At 48.4% G+C, this 18,023-nt stretch overlaps 1 protein-coding gene across 3 annotated transcripts in view; it reads left to right on the top strand.

Moving 5' to 3' along the window:
- The window catches only part of LOC119976489 (hepatocyte cell adhesion molecule-like), a 40,199-nt gene extending 26,957 nt beyond the window's left edge, over window positions 1-13,242 (top strand). For all 3 annotated transcript variants that reach the window (XM_038817031.1, XM_038817032.1, XM_038817030.1), the window contains 5 exons: window positions 2,030-2,392; window positions 2,684-3,040; window positions 8,492-8,773; window positions 9,468-9,575; window positions 11,948-13,242. In XM_038817031.1, coding sequence (XP_038672959.1) covers window positions 2,380-2,392; window positions 2,684-3,040; window positions 8,492-8,773; window positions 9,468-9,575; window positions 11,948-11,967 — 780 coding nt within the window. In that variant the 5' untranslated portion in view covers window positions 2,030-2,379 and the 3' untranslated portion in view covers window positions 11,968-13,242. The remainder of the gene's footprint in view (window positions 1-2,029; window positions 2,393-2,683; window positions 3,041-8,491; window positions 8,774-9,467; window positions 9,576-11,947) is intronic.
- Window positions 13,243-18,023: the final 4,781 nt, after the last annotated feature.

The following is an 18,023-nucleotide window of genomic DNA, read 5'->3' as shown; positions in this document are numbered from 1 at the left end:
CACTTACTTTGTAACAACCTGCTTCCTGGCGCTTAGTTTGTGTTCCACCAGGATCACTCAGCTCCTGACATCATTACAGCATTGATGCAAACATGAACAAACAAGCTGAACTCCTGAGGTGAGAGTGACTGCCCTTAATTGCAAGGCACTATTTGAATGGGTGTGGCATCAACGGGCCCTTGCAAAACTGGAGTAAATAGGAACAAAGAGAAAGTCACTCCATTGGTTGGAGTCATACATGGCACAAAGGAAGATGATTGTGGTTGTTGAAGGTCAATCATTTTGGGCAGCAGGGTAGCATGGTGGTTAGCATAAATGCTTCACAGCTCCAGGGTCCCAGGTTCGATTCCCGGCTGGGTCACTGTCTGTGTGGAGTCTACACGTCCTCCCCCTGTGTGCGTGGGTTTCCTCCGGGTGCTCCGGTTTCCTCCCACAGTCCAAAGATGTGCGGGTTAGGTGGATTGGCCATGCTAAATTGCCCGTAGTGTCCTAATAAAAGTAAGGTTAAGGGGGGGGTTGTTGGGTTACGGGTATAGGGTGGATATGTGGGTTTGAGTAGGGTGATCATGGCTCGGCACAACATTGAGGGCCGAAGGGCCTGTTCTGTGCTGTACTGTTCTATGTCAGTTCCAGGACATGCAATGCCCGGTAAGGGCGTTACCACAGTGCTCCTGAGAGAAGTGCCCATGGCTCCTACCGACATTTTAATCGAGAATGGCAGCGCTGTCACCTTTTAATGAGAAGGAAATTAGACTGACAGCAGTGATCTGGCCATGTGCCTTGCATGTACACAACACCATTCACCCTGTATGTATATGCTTTTGGCAACAATTCAGAGGAGCTGAATTCCCAGCTGCTACCAAGCAATGCAAGAGGACTGTGAAGATAAATCATTTTGTTACAAGTGGTCAGGGACACAAATAGGCAGTGTACCTATATACCAGGATCTCACAATCTGAATCTGGAGAGAGCTCTCAGGAGAGTCGAGGACAGGACAGAGCAGTGCCGATGTTAGCTCTGTACAGAGCTCCAAGGCCTCTGGTTAATAGCCTATGAAGTGAAATTTAACTCTGAAACAAAACAGCATAAAGATGATTTCTTGAGGTATGGTTTTGTCAATTGTGCCATTACAAATAAGAATGCAAAGCCCCTGTGTGTTACATGCAGGGAAGTACTGGAAAATGAGAGGAGTATTTTCAGATATTGAAAATAAGTGGTGTGTGAAAAATTCCTTTTGGAGATTGAAAGCCCAGAGTCATTTATTAACTTCGAGCTGACTCCAAACAAAAAGACTAAGCTGCTGTACCTGACCTTGAACAGCACATTAAAAACGCGGCGAAAGCCCATGAGGCTGTCAGCATTCTGGAGCTCTTCCAGGTTATTCAGTGCTGAGTAAAACAAGCATTTTGTTGCTATTGCTAATCACAATGACTTGCATATGCGAGGTTTGGAGTTTACATTCATATGAAGATGGCAGAAAGGAACTGGGTGAAATCTGCACCTGATACGCACATTGCCCTCCTCCTGTGAACCTGATTGGAATGAGATTGTGAGGACCAAGCAGGCTCCCTTTCACGTGAAAGGTAGGAAAACATGGCGAGTGTCCGGGGGGGAAGGTTGAAATACACTGATCCACCAGATGCACTGCAGGACCTCTAAGGCTCCTTCTAAACCCTCAAACGTGCCATCAAGAAGGACAAGTGCAGCAGACACATGGGAACAACGCAATCTAGAAGTTCTTGGCCAAACCACTCGCCATCCTGTCTTGGAAATATATCACTGTTGCTCAATCAAAATCCTGGAACTATGTCCCTAATAGCACTGTGAGTGTACTTACATTACCTGGGCTACAGTAGCCCAGTTCAAGAAGGCAGCTAACTTCCACATTCTCAAGGGCAATTAGGAATGGGGATAAAATGCCAGCCTAGTCAGCAATGCCGACATACCATGAATAAATAAAACAAAAATATTATTCTTTGACTAGCAGCAAAAAGAATTGACGTATGTGATCTATGCTTGTGTTTTTCAGCATACCATTTGTTTTTTGTGTGTGGAGGAGCATTACCTGCCAGACCTGATACCATCACTAACACCCCTGAAGGAGGACAAGTCCTGTTCCTTGCACAGTAACAAGTTTTGGAAGATCAGTATAATGTAACATTTAGATCAAGATTTCCACAAACCATTGGGATTTTAACATGGAAATCGCATAATCCAGATAAACGTCACGTTGTGTAACCATTATATCAACACGGGAGTTGGAATCGAGAGATTGTGTGGTGCTGAGTGATGTCCAAGTTAATGGCACTTGGGAATATGAAATGCACATTGAATACAGTGGGACAGAACTGACAAAAATGCAATAAAAGTACTTTCAGGATGCAAGTATTTGGTAAGTGTCAACAGTATTATTGTTGGAGCTGAAACTGCTGAAATCACACAGCTCACCAGCACAGTGAGAAATTCAGCCTTGGTTAACAAATGAACCGTTCCGACTCTCACCAAGAGTCCTTTGACTTTGTGGACAGATAACTGGTTGTGTCGCAGAACGTTAAGCTATCCTAATCGCCATTCAAACTGAACTGCATAAATAAAAACCCTTTACCTATCTTTCCCTGCAACCTCACTCAGTTTGACTAACGACTAAAAATTAATGTGTCCAATTTATATTTGTGTTTTCCAGTATTCTGTTTCTTTCTGTGTGGGGAAGCTTTGAACGTCAAACCTGATGCCATCAACAATGCCATTGCAGGAGAACAGGCCCTGTTCCCCATCCAGCATCAAGGCTCTGATCAATATGATGTTACATTTAGATCAAAATCTCCTGTGAGCTTTAAGATTTTAAAATGGAAATCTAATAATCTGGAGGAGCTGTCCTTTGTCCACCCACTGTATAAACACCGAGTTGGAATCCACAGAGGTTTTGTGATGCTGAATGATGTACAGGTTGATGACACTGGAGAATATGAAATACACATTGACTACTATGGGACAGAACTGAAAAACCGTGATGAAAGTACATTCAGGATGCAGGTCTTTGGTAAGTGTTGATGTAACTTCTGTTAACTTTGAGGATTGCAAGAAACAACATAACATTTCGTTGAAGCCTGAAAGGGCTCATGATATAAATTGGGCTGGATTCGCCGATTTTGAGACAGCAAAAATGGTGCAACAGGCGCATCGATTCAACAACTCTAAATGGGCGAGCATTATCGCCTCGTGGAACGCAACCGGTTCCAAGTGAAACGGCGCCGATCCGTGATTGGCGGACATGAGGCTCATAGGCGCCGCAGTCGCACTGAAAACGATCCCCCCCCCCCCTGCGTTTAGGGGCGCTGAGCTGGAAACCTGGACGCTGTGGTGGTGAGGCGGATGATTCTGTACCCCGCCCCCGGGAGGAAGTCCACCAAGCCCTGCCATTCGCCGTGCCTGGGTGGAGGTGGCAGATGTGGTCAGCGCCGTGGCATCCAGTGCAGGATGAAACTGCACAACCTCCACAGGGCGGCCAGGGTGAGTGGCACTGACACTTCACACATGCACAACCCGGCCCCTCTCTTCTTTCCCCCCCCCCCTCCTTCACTCCTGGGGGATGGCCGAACTGTCACGCTGCCCCACATGCCAGCTGCAACCCCTGGGCTGCATGCGTCGGAACATCTAACTGTTGTTTGTGTTTGCCGCCCCTCCCCCCCAGGAGAAGGCCACGCAGAACCGCTGGGTGCAGGAGATGACCAGGGGGGGAACCACCATACCTGCGGCTCCTCACCATGCTCGCGCAGAGATCACTGCACGTGGTCGGCGCCCCAGAGGGAAAGAGGCCACCAACAGATGTCGGTGGTGGCGAACTCAGTTGCAGATCCCCATGACACGTGTGGGCACGCCCACCTCGATCCACACCCCTCACCCACCTCAACTCCCGCACAGCCCATTCAGCACCTTTTCCCCCCACTTCCCCAAGCCCACAGTTGAACCATACGTGTCGCCATGTGTCTTACAGGACCTGCCGGAGATGGGACCTGTCCATCCAGTGATCCCACACTCCAGCCAGTGCCACCGCGCCCGCCCGCCCAGATGGTTGAGCACTGATGGGGAGAGCAGCCTGAACACTGGCCCTCTGCCCGGGGGTTCGGGTCGGAGGAGGACACAGACTTTCCGTCTCAGCTGTCTCCAACTCCCTCCACCATCTCAGAGGCTATCATCTTGGTTGTGCACATTAGTGAAGATGCTACTGGGACACTATCTGGTGCGCACCACACAGTCGATTCGGTACAGCAGGTGCAGGCAGGAGCAGCCGAGAGGCCGGATGGTCGGAGGGCAGGCCAGCCCCAGGAACCAGCTGCCTCCCAGATGGGTGCTGGAACATCCAGTCCCAGCCACAGTGCAGGAGCAGTCAGAGATCCAGGGACAAGTAGTGATTACGGCCGGCTTACAGAATCTGCCTCCGGATTGGCATATCAGCCACGACTACAGTGCGTAACTCATGTTGCCCAGCAGCCGGGGGTGGGTGCCCCTCAACCCCTCAACCCCTCAAAAATGTCGGGATCACCAAGTGTGTCAAGATGAATGCGTCGTGCATGCTGCCCAGGTACCGGGCGCAGACGTGCATAATGCGCATCTGTTGGTCACAGACCAGCTGGATGTTCATGGAGTAAGTGTCCTTTCTGTTGGTGTATAATGGCCTGTGGAACCAGGGGCCGGGGTGGATGGTCAGCAAGATGGCCAATGTAATTGCAGTCGGTGCCTGGGCACCGCTCCAGTGCTGGCTGGTTACACCCCGGCTGCTCGGCCGGTTCCCCCTCTCCCCTTCCCCTCCCCTGCCCCTGGTGTCTGTGCCAGCAGCCCACAGACTCCATGGCATTTCTTACCTCCTCTCTCGCACAGCTGCCAGGTTCACAATTCTTATAACCACAAGTGAATCCCGCTGTTGGCAATTTGGCACATCGGAGGCGGTGAACTGCGAAGCCCCAGGAGCCTCGGGTGTCAGGCCCGCTAATGATCTCTATTCCATGCGCGGAAATGGATTCTCCGACCCGGCCGCAGCTTCGGCGTCGGGGTGTGGAGAATCCAGCCCCAGGATCAATATCATCACATAATATGGACTTATATCAACATATCATTTCCAACATACTTAAATTAATTTGTTTAATCATTAACGCCCCTCTGAACCCACTGAGAACGGGGCTGGATTCTCCGCTTTCGGGACTGTGGTGTCAAAGGGCCACAAATTCACCGTCTTGCCATGGGCGAGCAGGCAGCTGTTGTGGAGCTCGCAGCTCCAGCTGCCGATATGGCCTCCCGCACTTCCACGTCAGAGGCCGCGCATGCACACGGCAGCGACCACCAGCGGACACGCCGTTCTCCATGGCTTACTCAGCCTGGACTGCCAAAATAGTGCCCACGATTGGCTGCTCACCGGACTCGGACCACCCGCATACATAGGACCCCAGTCCCGAATGAGGCCCGCCCTACCCTCTGGTCGGCCCTTCCCGACTGGCGGCTGCCACGCGAGGTTCTCGAATGGCAGGACCACATTAGAAACACGCCGGCGGGAATTCGGCAGGTCGGGGACAGTGAACAGCTGGGCGGGTCTCAGGCAGTGATCTGATGTGATGGATACTCTGTTTTGGGGGCGGGTGGCAGAGAATCGCGGAACTGGCGCCAGTCCCGATTTCATGTGGGAAAACGGATTCTCCGCCCGGTGCCAAACGCGATTTCGGCATCGGGGTGCGGAGAATTAAGCCCCAGGTTTCTCCACAGGCAAATTCGGTGAGATTTAAGTTCACTCCTTCAACACAGGCACAGCCATGAAACAAACCTGAATAGTGAAAAGGAATAGTGATTTTCACCAACCACGTGCTCTAATTTACAGTTAGTTAAACGTTCTGATGTTCATAATGAGCTGCTCTTGGGCCAAACATGCAATTTCGAAAAATAGCCCGTACAGACACTGAGTTTGCCAAGTGAGCCAGCTGAAACTATGGGCAGACATGCCCTCTGCCTTTCCTGGCCAATAAGAAGTCTTACAACACCAGGTTAAAGTCCAACAGGTTTGTTTCAAACACGAGCTTTCGGAGCACGGCTCCTGATTCACCTGAAGAAGGAGCCGTGCTCCGAAAGCTCGTGTTTGAAACAAACCTGTTGGACTTTAACCTGGTGTTGTAAGACTTCTTACTGTGCTCACCCCAGTCCAACGCCGGCATCTCCACATCATGGCTTTCCTGCCCAAGACAGCACTTTGAAAAAGAATTGTAACATACTGCCCTTAATCTCCGACATCCTCCTGCATTTCTGTGCACTGCAGCACAGTCGCTGCAGGGACTGGAGGACTGCCAGCCAATCACATTGGCCAGCAGCAGCTCTTTAAGATGGAACTTCCCCCAGTGAGAGGGAGACGTCTTGGCTGCAGCCACACAATGTTCAGGTTCCTGTTCAAGAGTCTGTGTCACTGAGGATGGCATTATTGCCTTCGTGGCTAAGGCCAGTTCCACAATGGAAACACTTCAGCATTTCAATTGCACAACCCCCCAATCAAATACTGTCTCGATAACTGTGGCAACACTTCCTGCCACTGTTTTCAGATAAACTGGGTTCTGCATAACAGTTTGTACACAAGACAAAATCTTGACATCCAGAAATTTCATAAATTAATTGTTGAACTTCTAATTATCTACATTTCTCACCAACTGATTTATTGACATTTCAAATACAAAATACCATCAGAACATGGCTAGTTAAAGCAAATTGGAAAATTAATTTAGATTGATTATTTTAATTCCTGGCAGCAGAAGAATTCCCGGTGCATATGAAAATTCTAACGGTATAAGACCTATTGTCTCTTACATAATGCACAAACTGGTTGCATTTGTGAAGCACAAACACAATACATGAGGTAATATAGACTAGAACATTTGGCCCATCGGGTCTGCACCAACCCTCTGCAAGAGGGCCCCGACCCTCTAGAAGTGGGCCCCACCTGGGCCCCCCTCCTCCCCCCATTCCCACAACCCCATGACCTGACCTAACAGCATCCCTGGATGCTATGGGGAATTTCAGCATGGTCAGTGTACCTAATCTACACTTCGGACTGTGGGAGGAAACTGGAGCACATGGAGGAAACCCATGCAGACACGGGGAGAAAGGGCAGACTCCACACAGTTACCCAAGGCTGGAATTGAACCTGGGACCCTGGCACTTTGAGGCAGCAGTGCTAACCACTGTGCCGCCCCTATCAGGGCTTGTATTATATTGGGACTTCAGGCTTTAATGTTCATCTGTTTAAAATACAAAGCAGAATCTAAACATTGCATCTGTGTTCTGGTTTATTAATTACTCAGAAATACGTCATGGGCGCGATTCTCTGGAAAGATTTTTAAGTGCTGTAGTGAGTGGGAACTGCCACGAGCTGCCCGGCGAGGCTGGCAAAGCAATGCAACATCGATTGGTCCACTTAACGAGGCCTCACGGGCTTCTCACCACAAATGAAGGCTCTCTAGCCGATTCACCGGGACTGCATTTGCCAGCCTGCCACTAACAAGGTCGAGCAGCATTTAAACAGCACTCGCTCCGCCAACCCCAGTCAGCTTGTGGCCATAGGACCCAGAGGACCAGTCTCACGGTTTGGATACACAGACCGAGAGATGGCCCAAGATGTAGCTGAGGCCAGGTGGGATGTCCTGTTCCCCATAGGGTCCCAGAAGGTGAGCCACAGGGCAGCCAGAGCCGCCTGGTATGAAAGGGATGTTAGGCAATGAGTCCCACATGCTGCATGGCCCACCCACCCACGGAGTTGAGATGTCTGAAGTGCTCACTTGACCACAATTGCAAATCCCCGATTCACAGCAGCTTGCACCACACAGCCAGAGGCCTCCGCGGTCAGTGTGAGCTGTGGGTGATCGTTGGACAAACAGGCAGCGACTAGGATTGTTCCCGGAATGGGAACACATGGTCCAGGGATTGGCATGCAGGACCTGTGGATGGTCGAGATTTTCCCCCCACCCCCCCCCCCCCCCCCCGCAATCAGCACGCGCCCCTACCCCAGCGTTCCGTGTTGTCTCACCCCCCGGGCTGCAACCCCTGGTTGCCCCCACCCTGAGCAAAGGGGCAGCATGCCCAGGGCACCCAGGCTAACTGCCTGTGAGCAAAGATGGCTGCTCACCTACTCTGGTCCCCTCAGCAGCCAATCCGCTAAGTTCACGTTTTTGAAAAGGAGTACTAATCAGCTCGAGCGTGACCACTTGCTGGGGAGGCCGCTGGATCGCAGGAGGCCATTGGGTGTGGGGTGGCTCCCGTTAATTGCATGGAAATAGGGCTTAAGTGGTTACAATTGGTTTCTCACCGTGATACAGCGGGATCCCGGCGAGGTTCTCGTTTTTGGCCTCCCGCTGTTCAGCAGCCTTGTTGCGCTCTCACTCGAGCAAAACTAGGCCAGAGAATCGGGCCCATGTCTAAAGTGTAATGACTGTTGTGTAGGTTAATTATTATCTGTGTCTTTCAGAACCAGTATCCCAGCCTGAGACAGCGATTCTTAGTAACTGTGAGAGTTCATCAAATATCACTTTGAACTGCTCTGTCTCCAATGGAACAAATGTCATGATTCACTGGGAAAAGTTATCCTTATCTGGAGTTCTCCAGGAGACCTATGATGGGACACTGCTTGTAATAGACTGTGTTACTGGGGAGGAGCAACATGTGTACAGATGCATCGCAGAAAACCCAATCAGTAATGCAACCAGCGACCGAGTGACTGTCAGCCTTTATAGCGGGGCCAAGCCCAAGGGTGAGAAATTGGAAAAATTATCTAAACTATCACAGAAACACTTCTTTTTATAGTTTTCCTACACAGGTAATCAGCTGAGAATATGCAGTGATGCTGTTCTGATGCAAATATTCCTCTGTATCCATGACTAAAACAAAAACCTGTCAACATCTGTAGATGGGAGGGGGGGGGGGGTACAACAATAATAACCTGCATTTATGAAGCACATTTGAACATAATAACAGATTCCAATGCATCTGGATTGGGGGTCTGACTTTAATAAATATGTCTAATACATAGAGATACTGCAGTAGTGATAATGTCAAGGATATGAACTTTTCATTATGAAAGGGGACAAGAGAATCTGGAGCTGTTTTCTTGAGAAAAGGAAAGACGATTTGACAGTAAAGTTCAAAATCATGATGTCTTTTGATAAATCTGGAAGAACTATTTCCACTTATCAATTAGGGCATAATTTATCATGGATAGAAGAGTAGATTTTTGATATTCTGTTAGTTTGATGGATATGGAATGCCTCACTGCAATCTCTTGGAGAAGCGGAATCCAGGATGGATTTTAAATGAGGGTGGATGAATGTTGGAAAGATAAACATTTATATTGTGGGAAAATAAGTAGGTAGTTCTCTCTGGGAGCTGGGGTGGGTATAATGAGCTGGATTGCCATCTGATTTGTAAATATTGTCCATCTGTTTTAGGTAAAAGACACCGTTTGATGGTTCTGGTCCCTTTGGGGTTGGCAGTTCTGGCAGTTCCGGTGCCAATCATTGCTTACCTCCTCTGGTCTACTTTCTTCAAGGAAAGCAGTAAGTGACACATTTCAAATTTGTATATACCACAGAAAAGGGCAAAGATGCTATCCAGTGATCTTCTACTTAATTGTGTTGCACAATTTGTAGAAACACTGTGGGCGGAATCTTTTCAGAGTTTGGCAAAGGGTCGGTTCCAGTGAAAAAAACCAACGCAAATCCCACAGCCGCTGGCAGTGGGCAATCTCACCGAATATTGAGCCACTTTAACAACTTTTTTTTCTTCACGTGAATCATGCCACACTCATGGCGACCTCCCACTGATTCCCTCGCCCTGGAGCAAATTCATCTTTGGAATCTGTGGGAAGCTCCATATAAACGCCTCCCCAGTACCTAGAATACAATCGTACGGCACGATCTATCGGCCGCATCCCACTTGAATGGGGGCGCGACGCGGCCAGCAGATCCCAGGAGAGGCCTCCACCAGGATTCCTGACGGCCGTTACGCCTCGTGAAATCTAACCAGATCGCGCGAGATGTTGTGATCCGTTTCCCACACATAAAGGGGGGGGGGGCGGGGGGCTGTCTCACACGGCTAAGTGAGTTTAAGAACCCTCTTAGCCGTGCTCGCACCCGGTGTTCCGTATGTTACATCGAAGGGTCAAAAGATTGTTTACAGCATGGAAGAGCTCCATTCGTTGGAGCTCCTCAGTGCAGGAAATGATGCTAAGTGCAGACGGGGTGTGTGGGAGGGTGGCATTCCCTACTGGTACACCCCACGCCATGACCTTGAACGGTGTGAGTGATGATCAGCATCATCACCACTCCTTGCATTGGGGTACACATTAATGTGATTTGTGTGATGTTAATGCTTCTATGAGCATTGGAATTCAATGCTTGGGGATAACACTCCCAAAGGTGAAGAACTTTGTTCCAACTATTTTGATGAAAAACAAGTGAACTGAATTAAACAGGGTGGGGAGGGGGGGGGGGGGGGGGCTCATTCTGGACTGGGGTTTTTTTGTGCGGACGGTCCGGTTGAGGAAGTGCGGGGGCCGTATCTGTAGCTGGAACTGCGAGCTTCAAGACGGCTCCCTGCTTGCTCCCTGCAGGACCATGAATCTGTGGCCTTTTGACGCCAGTTTTTCTGGCGTAAAAGACCACAGTTTTCACAACGGCATGGGTAGATAGTCCCTGAAACAGAGAATCCAATCCGGCCCCCTATTTGAATCTCATGAATGCTTACTAAAAAGCAAACACAATGGAATTTTCTCCCCCTCCATATTAAATACCTGGCCAGCGAAAATTTGGAACACTCACTTTTCATGACTGTGCGTAAGTGGCGTGCACCAAACGAGGTAGGCCTTCTTGGACTTTAAGTACAGTAGATGCTGCTTTTACCTTTCACACCATCACAGAGAGCACAAGCTACTCCAAGGCTGACCGCAGTGGAGGGGTGAGATCAAGGCAGGATCCTGGGTGTAATCAAGGAGCCGAAGGGCAGATTGAATGGCTGTTCAGATGCCATTCAAACATGGCGCCCGGATGTTGGAGCCTGTGAGGTAATGGCTGAGCAGGTCTGCTCATCCTGTCCAGAGATTCGACTTGCACCTTGTGAATGCACAATTAATTAGCCGAACAGTGGGAGATCCTGTGGCTTCAGTTGCCCAGCTGTCCAGCAGAATTCCAACTTCTGTTCCCACCACCGGACTTAGTCTCCAGAACAGAAAATGTCTTTCCAATAAAAATAAACCAAAGCAAACTTTCACAATTTGCAATAAAAACCAAGGTTACGATTCAAGATGGGTGAATGATGTTGTTCAGGCCTAGTGCTATTATCCATTGTATCATTATCCTGCATTACCATCCTGTCAGACCCACCTTGTTCCTTCCCTTCTTCAACTCCTGGATCTCTGATGATTCTTCGACCAGCCTCCCACACAGGAAGGCAGTGGTTGACTTTGGAGGTCAGGTCATACACATGAAGAGACACTTTAAAAGCAAGAATAATTAGTTTTTCTTGGAGCTTTGGAAAATTAATAGCTTTGTTGGGATACTGACTAAATCAGACTAAAGTGGTCCCAGGTTCAGTATCAAGCTTGTGCAGTTAAGCTGGCAGTAATCGGGTAACTAGCAATAAATATGTGGTTTCAACTGCCAATGGTTTGTGAAGTAAGATTTAACCGTAAGTTGACCGGATACAAATGTCCCAGCCAACTTTGCAATCTGTAGTTGTTCTTTTCTATATTTCCACATTCCCCCCCCCCCCCCCACATCTAAATACCTTCCTGTGTTCCAACTTTTCCCGATAGCCGTGTAGGTAGATGAAGGGGAGCAAATAGTTGTGGTGACTAAAGGATTTTCAGAAGACATTTGAGAAGGTGCCGCGTATTAAATAAAAGTGATTTATTTCTTTTTTCATTTTACAGCAATGTGCATGAGGAAATAAGCCATTGGAAATCATGAAGAATGATGGTGTGCGCGAAGATTAGCAACATTAATGCATTTGTTTTTGCCAACATTCAAATTGGCCTTGAACAACTTTGTATAAGTTTGGTTTATTACTTTTTAACCATTGAAGGGATCATGTAAGTTTTTCATGGAAAGGTTGAAGATACTGTTTTGTAAGAAATATTTATGCGATGTGAAGGCTGCTGGCAAGGCAAGAGTCAACCACATTGCTGTGAGTCCAGAGTTATAATTCAGGTAGACTAGGTCAGGATGGCCGACGTCCTTCTCTAAAGAACATGAACCAGATGGGGTTTTATCTCAAACAATGATGGTCACCACCACTGAGACCAGCTTTCAACTCCAGATTTGGTTATTTAACTTTAAATTCCACAAATGCCATGATGGGATTAGAGACATGAGTAGGCCATTCACCCATCGAGCCTGCACTGCCATTCAGTTAGTTCATAGCAGATCATCTACCTCAACGCCACTATTTTCTCCAGAACCCTTGATGTCAGGAGCCTCCAGAAATGTATTGATTTCTGTTTTGAACATGCTCAATGATTGAGTTTCCACAGCCATCTGAGGAGGAGGAGACCAAATTCTACCTCATTTCAGTCATAAATGACCTCCCCCAATCCTGAGATTATGTCCCCTGATTGTTCGACTCACCAGAATGGGGATACATCCCATTCACATCCACACTGTCGCATGGTAAGAATTTTGTAAGCCTCAATGCGCTCACCCCCATTCTTCAAAACTCTCTGGAATATAGGTCCAGTCTTCCCAATCTCTCCTCATAACACAAACCTCCCATCCCAGGGATTAATCTGGTGACCCTCTGTTGCACTCCCTCTAAGGCAATTATATCTCTCCTTAGATAACGTAACTAAAGCTGTGCACTACACTACTGGTGAGATCTCACCAAGACACTGCAACTGCAGCAGACATTTTTACTCTTGTACTCAAACCGCCTTGTGATGAAGGCCAACATACCCTTTGCCTTTCTGACTGCTTGCTGCACCTCCATACTAACTTTTAGCAACTCACAAACCAGGACACCCAGGTCCCTTTGTACACCTACACTTCCTAATCTCTCACTATTTAAGAAGTCTTCTGCCTTTCTGTTGTTTCTGCCAAAGTGAATATCTTCACACTTCTTCACATATTCAATCTGTCATTATAATAATATTTTTTGATTAGTGTCACAAGTAAGCTGGCATCAACACTGCAATGACGTTACTGTGAAATTCCCCTAGTTGCCACACTCCGGCACCTGTTTGGGTACACGGAGAGAGAATTTGGAATATCCACCTAACAGCACATCTTTTGGGATCTGTGGGAGGAAACCGGAGCATCCGGAGGAAACCCATGCAGGCATGGGGAGAACGTGCAGACTCCGCACAGCCAGTAACCCAAGCCAGGAATCAAATCCAGGTCATACAATCATAGAATTTACAGTGCAGAAGGAGGCCGTTCAGCCCATCGAGTCTGTACCCCTCTTAGAAAGAGCACCCTACTGAAGCCCACGTATCGACCCTATCCCAGTAACCGCCACTTAACATGTTTTGGACACTAAGGGCAATTTAGCATGGCCAATCCACCTAACCCGCACATCATTGGACTGTGGGGGGAAACCGGAGCACCCGACACGGGGAGAACGTGCAGTCTCCGCACAGACAGTGACCCAGCCGGGAATCGAACCTGCGACCCTGGCGCTGTGAAGCCACAGTGCTAACCATTGTGCTACTGTGCTGCCCACATGTTCGAGCCCATTCACTTCACCTGTCCAAATCTCAAAGCCTCCTTTCACCCTCCACACAACTTACATTCCCACCCAGTTTGGTGCAATCAGCAAATTTCGAAATATTACAATTGGTCCTCGCATCCAAATCATTTATATAAATTGCGAACAGCTATGGACCTAGCACTGATCTTTGTAATTCCCCAGTAGAGGTTGGCATCCTGCGAATTATTTACTCTCTGCCTTTGTCCCATTATAACTGTGCCAACCATCCAGCACCTAACTATTCTAATCCCATTTTCCAGCACTTGGTCCAAAGCTTTGTATGTTATAGCATTTCAAGTGCTCATCTAAATACTACTTAAATGTTGTGCGTATTCCTGTCTCTAGCACCCTTTCAGGCAGTGAGTCCAGATTCTTACCACCGTCTGGGTGACAAAAAGATTTCCCATAATTCCTCAAGAAATCCCCCCCCGCTGACGTCAAATTAACAAGTCTGTGTTTTTCACTTCTCCCTTATGCTAAGTAGTGGGGTTACATTTGCTATTTTCTGGTTATCAGGAACCTTTTCAAAATCAATAGAATTTTGAAAGGTAACCACCAATGTATCCATTGCCTCTCTAGACACTTCCGTCAGCTCATCTGATTTTGATTTGATTTGATTTGAACCAATGTCCTCGGGGTTCTATCCTGGACCGGTGCATTACTAGTTCAGGGATATCATCACTGTCATGAAGGTCTACAGCACAGAAAAGGCCCTTTAGCCCATAGTGTCTGCGCCCATCAAAAACAAGCACTAATGTATTTTAACTCCATTTTCCAGCACTTGGCCCATAGCCTTGTATGCCCTGGCGTCGCAGGTGCACATCTAAATACATATTAAATGTTATGAGGGTCTCTGCCTCGACCACCCTTTCCAGCAGCATGTTCCAGACTCCCACCACTCTTTGGGTGAAAACATTTTTCCTCACGTTTCCTCTAAACCGCCGGCCCTTGAGCTTAAATCTATGCCCCTGGTCATTGATCCTTGTACCAAGGGGGATGGTTTCTTGCTGTTGATTCTATCTATAATCCCTCATAGTTTTATACGTCTCAATCGTGCACCTAACACCCCCCCCCCCCCCCCCCCACCTTATAATGTGGATTCCGGAACAACACAGAATACTCTAGCTGTGGCCTAACCAACATTTTATACAGTTCCAACATGAACTATGCAAGTATAGCTTAGGCCTTTTTTTCAAAAAATATTTTTATTCTCCTTTTTCACATTTTCTCCCAAATTTACACCCACCAACAATAATCAGTAATGAATGCAGTCAATCCACATATCAATAACAACAGTCCTATCCTCCCACCAAACCCCCAAACAGCAGCCCGCATGTTAACAATCAAATAACAAAATGGATTCAGGAATCACCCACAGTCACCATTAACACATAGAGTCAGTCCCCCTCCCCCCAATTCCCCCTCCCCTAATTTTCGGTGTAATCCAATTCTCGAAAGTGCATAATGAATAACGCCCATGAATTGTAGAACCTCTCCATCATTCCCCTGAGTTCAAATTTGACATTCTCAAGAGCCAGGAATTCCAACAGGTTCCCCCCGCCACGCCAGGACACAGGGTGGAGAGGTTGATCTCCATTCCTTTTAGGATCCGCGAGGCGAAGGCTACAGCATCTGCCTCCACACCCGTTTCCAACCCCGGCCAGTCCGACTCCCTGAATATGGTTTCCCCGAGGGCCCGGGTCCAGTTTCACGTGCACCACTTTGGAGATTACCCTAAAAACCTCCTTCCAATAATCCTCCAGTTTTGGACAGGACCTAAACATATGAACGTGGTTTGTGCCCCCCCCCACCCTCCCGGCATCGCTCACACACATCTACCCCATCAAAGAGCCAGCTCATCCTCGCCCTTGTGAGGTGTGCTCTATTTACTGCCTTCAGCGGTACCAGCCCCAACCTCATGCATGAGGTGGAGGCGTTCACCCTCCGGAGCACCTCACACCAGAACCCCTCCTCCATACTCTCCCAACTTTTCCTCTCACTTTGCCTTGATCCCATCCAGCGGTGCCTTCTCCTCTTCCAAAATAGCCTTGTAAAACTGCCAATACTACCCCTTCTCTAGTCCCTCTGTCGTCACCACCTCCTCCAGCAATGTGGGGGCCTGCTCTACCGGGAAGCTCTGTATCTCCTTTCTGGCAAAGTCATGAACCGGCATGTATCTAAATATTTCCCCCTGCTCCAGCCCATACTTTGCTCCCAGCTCCTTCAATCTCGCAAAACGACCCCCAAGAAACAAATCTTTTGGTCCTAATTCCCTTCTTCTCAAATCTCTGAAAATTTCCATTCCACTGCCCTGGCTCAATGGTTCCCCGAATCGGCATTTCCCTTGACCCCGTCCCTAACCCGAAGTGCTGCTGAAACTGCCTCCAACTTCTCAACGAAGCTATTACTACTTGACTCCCTGAGTATTTCCCCAGGGCCGTCGGGAGCTGCACTGTTATTAGTGCCTTCAATCCCGACCACCTCCACAAACTCTCCTCCATTCTGACCCACTGGGAGTCAACCCCTCTGACCCAGCTCTGTACGTACTCCACATTTGCCGCCCAGTAATAATACAGCAGGTTCGGAAGACCCAAACCCCCTGCCTGCCATCCTCTTTTTAGTAGCACCTTTCTAATTCTGGACACCCTCCCTCCCCATATGAACGAGGTAATCATCCTTCAATCTCTCTAAAAAAAAAAATGCCTTTGGCAGGAACATCGGCAGGTATTGGAAAATAAACAGAAATCGCGGCAACATGTTCATTTTAACCATCTGTACCCGACCCGCCAGTGACTGAGGGAGACCATCCCACCTTTCACCCTGCCCACCAAACTAGAAATGTTGTACTTATGGAGACCACCCCCCCTACACAATCCCGAGCTACCTGCACCCCCAGGTATCTAAAGTGAGTCCCTGCCCTACGGAATGGCAGCCCCCCACCCCCCCCCCCCAACTCCTGCCCCCACCCCCGACCGAGACACCACAAAATACCCCGCGAAAGACCCAAACATCTGAAGCAGCTCCAGTATTCCCCCTATTAACACACTCAGTTCTGACATGTATAACAACAAGTCATCGGCATACAAGGACACCCTATGCTCTATCCCCTCCCGCATTATCCCTTTCCATACCCTTGAACCTCTTAACACGATGGCCAACGGCCCAATCATAAGTACAAACAACAGGGGGGAATATTATGCCTAGTCCTAGGTGGAGAGAAACGTATTCTGAGCTGATGTTATTTGTGCGGTCACTCACCCTCGGCTCCTTTAACAGTAGCTTTACCCAGTCCACAAATCTTGGTCCAATCCCAAACCACTCGAGAACTGCCATCAAGTACCCCCATTCTACCTGTTCAAACTCTTGCTCGGCGTCCAATGCCACAACCACCTCTGTTTCCTTCCCCTCCGCCGGTGTCACGTTCAATACCCTCCTAAGTTCAAAAGAGCTGCCTCTCTCTCACAAACCTCGTCTGATCTTCACCTATCACCTTCGGGAGGCACTCCTCCAGCCTACCCGCCAGTACCTTCGGCAATATCTTTGCGTCCGCGTATAAAAGTGATATGGGCGTATATGACCCACACTACCAGATCCTTATTTCTTTTAAGCAACAGGGAAATCGATACCTGCCCCAAATTTTGTGGTAACACACGCTTCCCCATCGCCTCCTCAATCATCCCCAACCTCAGCGGTACAGCTTATCTTTGAATTTTTTACAATATTCCAGTGGAAACCCATCCGGCCCTGCCCCCTTCCCCGAATGCAAGCATAGGCCTTCTTAACCATTGTATCAGTGTACATGCACACCAAGGTCCCACTGACCCTCGGTACTTCCCAGGGACCTGCTATTTATCATGGCTGTCCTTTGTCCCTTTTCTGTCTTCCCCAATACTAAGAGGCAGCTGTCTCTTTTTTTTACTTTTTCTAACATTGAATTTTTTTAATTTTTTTTTTTTATAAATTTAGAGTACCCAATTATTTTTTTTTCCAATTAAGGGGCAATTTAGCGTGGCCAATCCACCTACCCTGCACATCTTTGGGTTGTGGGGGCGAAACCCACGCAGACACGGGGAGAACGTGCAAACTCCATACGGACAGTGACCCAGGGCCGGGATTCGAACCCGGGTCCTCAGCGCCGTAGGCAGCAATGCTAACCACTGTGCCACCGTGCTGCCCTTTTCTAACATTGAATTGAGGAATTTTTCAAATTAGCAGATGGTCATGAATTTCCAGTTCCAAGACCAGCATAAAATCACTGCCATTTT

The sequence above is a fragment of the Scyliorhinus canicula genome, chromosome 13, assembly GCF_902713615.1.
Source record: "Scyliorhinus canicula chromosome 13, sScyCan1.1, whole genome shotgun sequence".
Classification (NCBI taxonomy): Eukaryota; Metazoa; Chordata; class Chondrichthyes; order Carcharhiniformes; family Scyliorhinidae; genus Scyliorhinus; species Scyliorhinus canicula.
The sequence above is the reverse complement of the archived record's forward strand: the minus strand, read 5'-3'. Positions and strand labels throughout refer to the sequence as shown.